The sequence below is a fragment of the Anolis carolinensis genome, chromosome X (genome assembly GCF_035594765.1).
Source record: "Anolis carolinensis isolate JA03-04 chromosome X, rAnoCar3.1.pri, whole genome shotgun sequence".
Taxonomy (NCBI): domain Eukaryota; kingdom Metazoa; phylum Chordata; class Lepidosauria; order Squamata; family Dactyloidae; genus Anolis; species Anolis carolinensis.
Genome location: NC_085847.1, coordinates 6,460,597 through 6,471,335, shown reverse-complemented (window position 1 = coordinate 6,471,335; position 10,739 = coordinate 6,460,597). Strand labels below are relative to the sequence as shown.

Genomic DNA, 10,739 nt, shown 5'->3' with positions numbered 1-10,739 from the left:
TCAAATCACCACCAGACCACACAGCCAAGGTACAACAAATCTTTATGCAAGGTTGGCTTTGCAGAGCAGCATAGCAGGGGAATGTGGTTGCAGTGAGGCCGACACTGAGGCAGCTAGTGCTGCAGCTTTCAAGGCTGATGGGAGCAGCAGTCAGAACGCACAGAGATACGCTACATGCTACCTAGGAGAGAGCACCTTCATTGACAGCAGGTGGCTGTTGGGATGATGGCCCCGGTTCCAAAACGGCTGGAAGTAGCCATGCTACCTTCATATGGGAGACCGGGCCTTTGCTTGCTTTGATGCAGCGGAAGCGGGGAGTAAGAAGCTTCCTTTTCAGCAGTCGGCAAGAGGGAAACCCACAAAGACTCCCTACTTGTTTCTTATTCACCAGGATGTCCCTGTGAGGCTTGTGGATATGACATAGCCAGCCCTCCAAGGCTGGCCTCCTGCCTGTGACAGTCACCCTCTGCCTGCGGGACAGCGGAATATTCACCAGAACACAACGGACGTATTCGGCTGACAGCGGTGGAAGCGGAGTTGTCTACAACACACCACTATGCTTGCAGTTGCGTTTGGGGATTGGGTCGGGTTGGTGTAGCATTACCCCGGAGTAGGGAGATTTATGCTACGCCGAGAGGATACTGGATAGCAGCAAGAGCCTTGGCTGCTCTGTTTCCCTGCTTGGCAGAAGTGGGCACATGGGACCATGGCCCAATGAAACTCCCTGCCAACATGTTGGGACCTTTAGTCGCAGAAGATTTGTGTTCATTGTTTGAAGTGAAAACTGGACCCGGATCTCTGATACGGAGCTATGGTGCATACAAACAAACGGGCATGTGCCCCTTGTGTAGAGAAAGCCGTTCTGTACGGACCGTACAAGGGAGCCAAGAGGAGGGTTCTCTTGAGCACAGTGAAGACAAGAAAGGCACCAAAGAGCCAAGAGGCTGATCTTGTGGCGGGGCTGCCCTAGGGGCAAGGCCCATCGGGACCCTCAGCTTGGGAGGTTGGGAGCAGAATCAAATCTTGCTTCGCTTGGAAAGAATGAGACGCAACGGGATGGGTCAGCCTTAGAAATACCCCAACGGGAAAGCACAGCGCTTCCCCAACTTGATGTCATAGGGAATTAAAAAACGGAAACACAACGTGTGTGTCCAAAAGTGATGGCTTCTCTGCTGCCCTTTCCGTTGGCCTTGTGCTTTACATTGGTCCCTGGTGCGGCTGGGTCATTCGAACCTACCACTGTTGATGCAAAGCGCTGACATCATCTGCCCTCCAAGGAGGAAGGCAGAGCCAGGAAAGGGCCAGAAACTAAGGGCAAGCCAGATCAACGAAAGACCGGGAGCTGGTTTCAAATTGTGTTCAACCAGTTTTGCATCGGAATCTTTCCAAAATACATTCTTATGCTTAAAGGAAACCTTCCCTGGTATATAAAAAAGATGCTTCCTACTATCATTCAGTTAAAAAAGGGGGGGAACCCTCAAGTGTTTGGAAGTGACTGAGTGAAGGAATGTAAGAACTCACTACCTACGAAGAGCTAAGAGAGGAAGATCTTTTCTGAGATGCTCAAGTCCTCTACAAGGCGTTGTGTGGGAAGAGAAGGACTTGTCGAGTGATTGTATGTACGTGGTGTTGGGAAGACAGAGAGGTCAACTACATCCCAAGGAGGTTTTGTCCAAGAATGGACAGCCATGTCATCCCTTTCCCACCTGCATACTTGGCAGTGGAGTCTGCACTCCTGCATAGAGAACCCAGCAAGGATGGGGAGGAAGGGGGAGGATTTCCAATGAAGGAAGAAATCGGTCATGAAAGCAGGAGGTGAGTCCTTTCACCCGTGGGAGGGCTGCAAATGGGAACATATTTTCTTTGGATCCAGGGCCACTTCCATGCCCCAAAATGGGACAGACTGGACAACATCTGAGCATCCAGCAGCAAGATGGGTCCAGCTTCCCAGTCCCAGAGATGTGGGCCAAGCAAGGCAGGAGAAGCAGTCAGTTCTCTGCTTCATTGGCAGTTGCTTGCCAGGCCCACAGGGAGAGCCCACGTTTCGCCCCAACGCTATAGACTCGGCGAGCTGGGCAGGGGACAAGGGACTGGCCTCCGCTGGTTCGGCCTACCCCATCATCTCTTGGCTTCCTCTTCCAGGGTTTCCTCCAGGCCCTGAGAGGGCTGCGTGCTGGGCTGCACAGTCTGGACCGTCTCTTCGAGGCTGCCACTGGGGAACACCACGTAGCGGGCGCTGACGGCGTGCCCCTGGGGCTCCCGCTGGTTCTCTTTGCTGTGCCAGATGCCGTAGCCAAAGTAGACCATTAAGCCTGGGGAGGGAAGAGAGAGAGCAAGATCATGGCAGCGTACTCCTCCCTTATTTCCCAGGAGGGGAGGGACATATCTGACCCACAATTGGAATCCAGTTCCCCTCAGTCCCAGTGGCATACCCTTCCAAGGTGTCAAAGATGGAAACACATGTGGACAACCAACATGGGAAGGCAGAGGTTATGGAGAAGAACATACAAGCAAAGAGAAGCTACTCAAGGGCTTATTCTCCTGAACCTCACCTGCAATCAGCCAGACAGTGAACCGCAGCCACGTCATGTAGTTGAGCTTCAGCATGAGATAGACGTTGATGAAAATGCTCAGCGCAGGAGTCAGTGGGACCAGTGGGAGCTGAAGAGGAAGCAGACAGGGAGATGAAGCCATGTGTGAGCTTTGTGGTGAAGGTGTCCTGATCTGCAAAGGTTCTATCAGCTCCTGTCATTGTTTCTCGACATCTGAAAAACGTGTTTCTCACCCATTCCTGAGTGTTTTCAAACAGTGAAAAATCGTGTGCAGTGCCTGGCCCCGCCCCTTTGTCCCTTGTCCTCACCCACTGCAGAACATCTCCAAAATTCAACGATGGGAAGATGATACCCTGCTTCTGCCTTAGACCTCAAGCCTCCTTACCTGGAACGTCTGGGTGCTCTTCTTTTGCTCATGGATGCTGATGAGGAACAAACTCAGCGCCAGGCCCAGGCCGAAGAGCAGGAGCAGCAACACATAGCTCCAGGTGGGCAGGTGGAGCTGGTTCCTCCCAAAGACCAAGATGGCTGACAGGCAGATGGCTGAGACCATCAGGATGATCACTCCCACCGTGACCACTTCGCCCGGGTAGAAATCGCTGAGGAAGTCCAGGTAGGGCTCAAAAGCCGCCTTGAGTTGCCCTGGTTCCCGTTGGCCTTTCCCTTTCTCCTTGCTCACAAGCTGCAGTTTGTCCGAGAACGATTCGTACTCCTTGGGTTCGTTGTTGGTGATGGTCTCCGACGAAGGTAGAGTGGCTTCACTTCCGCTGGATGCCCCAGTTGCTCCAGTTTTGTCTCGCTGGAAGCGCAGGATGATGACGCTGGCCGCCACAAAGGTGTATGCCAAGAGGGTGCCGATGGACAGGAACTGGACCAGGGCCTCCAAGTCGAAGACGAGAGCCAAGAGCGACATGAGGATGCCAAAGACGATGCTAGCTACCACGGGGACCTGGGTCCGGGGGTGGATGCGGGAGAAGACCTGGAAGAAGAGCCCGTCTTCAGCCATGGCATAGACAATCCGGGGCAGGGAGACCAGGTTGCTGAGAAGGACCGTGTTCATTGCTGGGGAGGGAAAAGAAAAGCCATGGCATCAGAGATGACTCAACAGATGGCCATCAGTTCCTACTGAAAGCTATTGGAGAGATGAAGAAGCCCATCGCAACCTTGGAGAACATTGGGTTAACTGGCTGGATCCAGTTTTGGAGAGCCAGGGTGCATCTACGGGGTCAAATTCATGCAGTCTGACCCCACTTGAACTGCCATGGCCCAATGCTCTAGAATCATGGGAGTTGTACTTTGGCCAAGAAGACTACATGCTTGTGAATTTACAACTCCTATGATATCATAGCATTCACTATTTGGTGAGGAGCAGTTAGCAATATAGGCTTCCAATAAAAGCACTTCTTTCCAATATGGTTGCTGTTTTGAATGTATTTTGGGGCGCTGAATTTGACAAATGTAACAAAATGCCACATGCACTTCTCCCCCCAATTTCATCACCACTGCCATTCATTCAACATAGAAACGACAAAGCAAGTCATGAAAAAACATGTATGTGGCGGAGCAGATCTGACTTGTAATGTTCAGATTCAGAAGGCCAAGAGAGACAGAGAAGGGTTTGCATAGAGAGAGCCCAGACTTACCGCAAATGGAGCCAGCCGCCACAATGAAACCGGCCCAGGCGTAACCTCTCCGGTAAAAGGCATCGGCCAGGGCAGAGTCCGGATCCAAGGAATGCCAGGGCACTATCAGGGTCAAGACCATGGAGACCAAGATGTAGGCTCCCGTGGCCAGGCTCAAGGCGATGGCGATGGCCCTCGGGATGGCTCTCTGCGGGTTGCGGGCCTCCTCGCTGCAAGTGGCAATGACGTCGAAGCCTACAAAAGCATAGAAGCAAGTGGCTGAGCCGGCCATGATGCCCGAAATGCCGTAGGGAGCAAAGCCTCCTTCGCTGATGCTCCAGTTTTGAGGCCTGGCCAAGATGAAGCCCATCACCAGGATGAAGAGGATGACGCCCATGCTGACGGCGGAGAAGATGTGGTTGAGCCAGGAGGAGACCCGGGCCCCGAAGGAAATCAAGGCGGTGGCAATGAGCAGGATGCCAAAGGCCAGGAAGTCCGGGTAATGGGCCAGGAAAGGGACGTGCCAGGTGCCCACGTGGCTCTCCGTGAAGTTCTTGATGCGGTGGTCGAAGATGGCGTCCAGGTAGCCACTCCACGCTCTGGCCACCGCGGCGCCCCCAATCATATACTCCAGGATGACGTTCCACCCGATCAGGAAGGCCCAAATCTCGCCCACCGAGACGTAGGTGAACATGTACGCCGAACCCGTTTTGGGCACGTGGGCACCAAACTCGGCATAACAGAGGGCCGCCAGCAGTGAGGCGATGCCGGCAATGATGAAGGAGATGACGATGGCAGGGCCAGCCGTGTCCTTGGCCACGGTGCCCGTGAGGACGTATAAGCCGGAGCCCACCATGCCCCCGATGCCCAGCAGTGCCAAGTCGATAGTGCTCAGGCATCGGTTGAAGGACGTCTCCATCATGTCCTCCTCCAGCGTCTTGACCCGGTTGAGCTTCTGGCAGAAGCGGGTCATGTCCGCTGGGCGAGGCAGTCGACTCACCATCTTGGAGGAAGCCAATGGGGCCGAAGCCTTCAGTGGGGACCACTTAGGCCAGGCTTAACTCAGCCTCCTGGTTGGAAAGAAGGAAGGAAGGAAGGAAGGATACATCATGAACAAACTCATACATCTAAAAGCAACCAAAGTGGGAACTTTGGTGGGTATCTTTCCCCCTAGTAATACCCACAAAGCTAGAGTTGAAGGATTTTAGGTCCGGAAGGGACCCCAAAGACCATCTAGTCCAAGTAAAACACTCCCAGAAGAGGCTCATATAACCTCTCAAAGGAGACGTGAACTGCTCTTACAGTAAAAATATTCTCCCTAATGTTAAGGTGGGATCCAGGAGGTTGGATCCGTGGTTATGTTGTGTCCTAGTTTCTGGAGGAGCAGAAAACATGCTTCAATATGACATCGTTTCAGATCTTTCAACATAGCTCTTATTCCCCCCCCCCCCCCTCTCTCTATCTTCTCTTTTCCAAGCGAAACCTATCCAGGTCTCTAAGCTGCTCCTCAAAGGGATTCATAGTTTCCAGACCTTGGGTCGTTTTGGTGGGACCCCATTCCAGTTTGAATTGCGGTGGAAGCGGACACAATGCTCTCCCAGGTGAGGTCTCGCTTTGTTGTTTTGGGTCACTGCCTCCCTCTTTTTCCTATGGAGCATGACGTATACGACAGGATGGGGCCAAAGCACTTGCAAAACAGGTTTCGGGTTGTGTTCTTTTCAAAAAATAAAATCCTGTTCCTTGGGCTAGCTGGTGCGACGGAAAATTTATAGAGCTGGTGGACAAAGCCCAAGGGGAAGTGGGAAAGGCTCGTGGAGATTTCCATTCACTCCGGACCCAGGGCAGGAGCAAGAAGAGTGTGGCCGAACATATGCCGAGTGTCCTCCGTCTTCTAGGGCGGAATCCTGGGAGTTGTAGTTTGGCGAGACCCCAGCACTCCTTGGCAAACTCCAGCTCCTAGGATTCCACTGCACTGAGCCATGGCAATTCAAGTGGGATCAAACTGCATTATTTCTATAGTGTCAAGGTGGAGTAGGGACTTAGAATCTAGATCTCCCAGGTCGCAATCCAGGGCTGTAATGCTATATCTCACTTTCTCCTCGCAGCAAAACACATGTCACTTGTGGCTCATGTTTCTGACTATGCAGCAGGAAACATCACAAATGCTTTTCAAACTGCATTTAAGAATCACATGCTATTTCTCTTCCTAAGGGGCAAACGTGAGTTAAGAAGGTGACAATAAATGGCAATTCTACATGCAAATTGACTCTTCCCAGCCATAAGAAGCATTGTAATATGACAGGAAAGCTCAACACTGGCTCCCATCATCCATTTACAGGCATGTTCATAACCATCCAAGCGATCTGTTCCCCCCCCCCCCTTGAATTTCTCTAAATTATTTAAAATGCTAAGCCGGGCCAGAAGGAATGGCTTCAGGAGCTGCATTGAGCAAAGACACGATACAATAGCCATCTTGCAATATCCGAAGGCTGGGACGGAAAAGAAGACTGGTTTGGGAATTGCAATGGGAAGAAAAGAGAGTCAGTTTCCACGTCTTGACAATAAACAGATTCCCTCAGACTCTCTGTCTTCAGAGGTCATGAAACCGAGGCTGAATGGGCATCTGTCAGGAGGGCTTTAATTGTGGACTCCTGCCTGGCAGAAGGGGTGGGTCTAGATGACTCTCCAACTGTGATCCTTTGATATTTCCCAGGAGAAAAACACGGAGAGACGTGGCATCGTGTTCCGCCTGTGCGGCTGGCATGGACACGTGGCCGAGGCAAAAGTGGGCATGGGAAGGGGGGAGGCTTCCGGGTTTTGCTGCGGCTCCCAGCATCCTCACCATCGATGATGTCGCTTGGCTGGGATTTGTAGGATGCCTGATCTACACTCTCAAATGAACACTTCCTGCAAAGGAGGGGAGGGCGTTGGAGTTTGGCAAGGCCCCGGCCCGCTTGGGGCGGAGGAAGTGTATATGTGTGTGAGGAGACCTTGTGGAACTACAACTCCCGTGGCAGCGAAAGTGGTGTCAAACCCAATCCACCCCGCAGCGTAGACAAAGCAGCAAGAATGCACCGGAGGGCAGTCGGAACGGGAAGGAATTCTCCAAGGTGACAGTGTTCCGGTGCCAAAGCGGTTCAGCACCTTGGAGAGCTCTTTCCGAGCCAGTGCCAGGACTTCCCAACACAGAGCATCTCTCCGGATGCCCTTTGAAATCCAAAGGGAAGAGGCATAGCAACATTGAAGACATGAGCCCATCATCCCCACAGCAAGGCAGCTCCCTTGCCCACAAGCACCTAGTCCCTAATAATAATAATAATAATAATAATAATAATAATAATAATAATAATGAAATCCAGCATATCTATCTTGTTTGCTGTGTCATAATAAAATAATAATAATAATAATAACAACAACAACAACACTTGGGAAGTGTTCGACTTGTGATTTTGTGATACAAAATCCAGCATATCTTTCTTGTTTGCTGTGTCATACTATGTCATTGTGTCAATAATAATAATAATAATAATAATAATAATAGTAATAATAGTAATTATTATTGTTGTTGTTATCATTGGTTTGCTGTGAGTTTTTTGGGCTGCATGGCCATGTTCCAGAACCATTCTCTCCTGACGTTTTGCCCACCTTGATGGCCGACATCCTCAGAGGTTGTGAGGCTGCCTGCCATAGATGTGGGCAAAACATCAGGAGAAAATGCTTCTGGAACATGACCAGACAGCCTGGAAAACTCACAGCAACCCACAAAAGCCTTTGACAACACATTATTATTATTATTATTATTATTATTATTATTATTATTATTTTATTGTATGACACAGCAAACAAGATAGATATGCTGGATTTCGTTTCACAAAATCGCAAGTCGAACACTTCCCAAGTGTCTAGGACTGTGTGATGTATTTTTGGATGATGCGCGCAGATCCCAGTCGGGTGGCAGATCGTAATTTTGCAGCTGGCAGATCGTAATTTTGTCAATGCCTATTGTTTCCAAATGCCGGCTGAGATCTTTTGGCACCGCACCCAGTGTGCCCATCACCACCGGGACCACCTGCACTGGTTTCTGCCAGAGTCTTTGAAGTTCCATCTTGAGGTGCTGATAGCAGCTGAGCTTTTCCTTATTATTACAGTAGAGTCTCACTTATCCAACGTTCTGGATTATCCAACGCATTTTTGTAGTCAATGTTTTCAATGCATTGTGATATTTTGGTGCTAAATTCGTAAATACAGTAATTACTACATAGCATTAATGTGTAATGAACTACTTTTTCTGTCAAATTTGTTGTATAACATGATGTGTTTGGTGCTTAATTTGTAAAATCTTAACCTTTCATAGGCTTTTTCTTAATCTCTCCTCATTATCCAACATATTCGCTTACCCAACGTTCTGCCGGCCCGTTTATGTTGGATAAGTGAGACTCTACTGTATTATTATTATGCTGCAAGTCGCTTTGTTTGTTTTTTCAAATACAACAGTACCCTCCGTTTGCTTCTGACACGATAAATAAATATTATTATCATTCTTATTATTTCTGTTCCACTCTCCTCTCTTAAAAGAGGATTAATTCCCCCCTGCCTCCCCCGCCCTGGCACTAAAAACAAAACCCTTCCCCCAAAATGATGGGGGAACTCTGCCCATGTTCGGGGAACCCGTGCCTCCGTTCCGCCAGAATTATTTGGAGAGCCCGCATCCGAGAAGGGTGCCCGGGGAAATGGGCCGATGGGCTGGCATCGATCCCGGGAGAGAAAGCGAACACCTTGCGGGAGGTTTCCCTGGGTGGGGGGAATGAGCCCCTGGGTGTGGCCCTGCCAAGCCAAGCCCCCCTCGACTCACCCGCCGAGCTTCCTGATGGGCTTTGGAGTGCCTTCTGCCTGGCTCTCTTTCCAAGCCTTGGCACCTGCTGCCCCAGAGAGAGAGAGAGAAAAGGAAGGATGGAAGGATGGAAGGAAGGATGGAAGGAAGGAAGAAGGGGGGTCTTGGGGCTCCTTGCCCGGCCCCTGAGAGGGCACCTGGCCTGGCAGGTAGAGCCACCTGTCTGGGCGACCCTCTCTCCAAGGCTGAGCCTGGCTGACAGCAGCGCTGCGTCATCAAGGAAGGAAAGAAAGGAAGGAAGGAGAGAAGGAAGGGAGGAGGGAGGGAGAGCTCTCTTAATCCGCCCCCCCCCCCCCCGCACGCACACAGGCACGCGCACGCGCACTCCCGACAGATGGCACCTTCCCTTCCCATCCTCTTCTCCCCCTTGGACTACCACTCCCAGGCTCCACCCAGCCCCGTTTGGACTACCACTCCCAGCACACACCAACTATTTATTTAAACGCAGCATTGCCCAAACACGAGTCCAAGAACACGAAAGGCACGGCAGACTCACTCAACCAGAGAAATCAGCCAGAGCAGAGCCCTTGATGAACCAACCTGGACACAGGATATTATTGGAGAACACAGAAATGCTTGACCACTCCAACAACTCTCATGTCAGACGACACAGAGAAGCCATTGAAATCCACTAGAAGCATGTGGACAACTTCAACAGAAAGGAGGGAACCATGAAAATAAACAGTATTGAAAACATGGTTGTTCCAGAGCGCATTTAAATGAACAGGCCCAAAAGAGCTGTTATTAGAATACAATAGAGTCTCACTTATCCAACACTCGCTTATCCAACGTTCTGGATGATCCAACCAAAATATCACGATATATTGAAAACATTGACTACAAAAAATGCGTTGGATAATCCAGAATGTTGGATAAGCGAGTGTTGGATAAGTGAGACTCTACTGTAAGTAAGTACAGTAGAGTCTCACTTATCCCACATAAACGGGCCGGCAGAACGTTGGATAAGCGATTATGTTGGATAATAAGGAGAGATTAAGGAGAAGCCTATTCAACATCAAATTAGGTTATGATTTTACAAATTAAGCACCAAAATATCATACAGTAGAGTCTCACTTATCCAACACTCGCTTATCCAACATTCTGGATTATCCGACGCATTTTTGTAGTCAATGTTTTCAATACATCGTGATGTTTTGGTGCTAAATCCGTAAATACAGTAATTCCTACATAGCATTACTGCGTATTAAACTACCTTTTTCTGTCAAATTTGTTGTATAACATGATGTTTTGGTGCTTAATTTGTAAAATCATAACCTAATTTAATGTTTAATAGGCTTTTCCTTAATCTCTCCTTATTATCCAACATATTCGCTTATCCAACGTTCTGCCGGCCCGTTTATGTTGGATAAGCGAGACTCTACTGTACTTCTTTCTGTTTTGAAAGCATATGGCACTTTATCACTTTAACACTTTATCACTGCTACTTATTTCCATGATACAGCACTTTATATTATTGAAACCTGTCCCCACTGGGTTGCTTTTAATTTTATCTGTTTGGATTTTAATGTATTTGTCCATTATTTTATTTTGTGTATTGTTGGAATGTTTTAAGTTTATGTTTAATATGTTGTTGTTGTTGTTCGGGCTTGTCCCTGTTGTGAGCCGCCCCGAGTCCCTTCGGGGAGATGGGGCGGGATATAAAAATAAAGTTTA

The 10,739-nt window shown here is 49.5% G+C and overlaps 1 protein-coding gene across 1 annotated transcript; it reads right to left on the bottom strand.

The window, feature by feature from the left end:
• Positions 1-25: 25 nt before the first annotated feature.
• Positions 26-9,374, bottom strand: slc7a4 (solute carrier family 7 member 4). Its single transcript, XM_003226817.4, has 5 exons — positions 9,027-9,374; positions 4,196-5,244; positions 2,938-3,614; positions 2,553-2,661; positions 26-2,312 (listed from the first exon to the last, which is right to left on the bottom strand). Exons 2-5 carry the CDS (start codon positions 5,175-5,177, stop codon positions 2,119-2,121), a joined length of 1,962 nt encoding a protein of 653 aa, XP_003226865.1. The 5' UTR covers positions 5,178-5,244; positions 9,027-9,374; the 3' UTR covers positions 26-2,118.
• Between the last annotated feature and the right edge of the window lie 1,365 nt (positions 9,375-10,739).

Excerpts from the sequence above, each read along its gene's own strand:
- slc7a4 (XM_003226817.4), bottom strand. The coding sequence starts at position 5,177 with ATGGTGAGTCGACTGCCTCGCCCAGCGGACATGACCCGCTTCTGCCAG. Across the intron at positions 3,615-4,195 it reads GGCGGCTGGCTCCATTTGCG|CAATGAACACGGTCCTTCTC; the intron begins GTAAGTCTGGGC and ends TTCCCTCCCCAG. Across the intron at positions 2,662-2,937 it reads AGAGCACCCAGACGTTCCAG|CTCCCACTGGTCCCACTGAC; the intron begins GTAAGGAGGCTT and ends CTTCCTCTTCAG.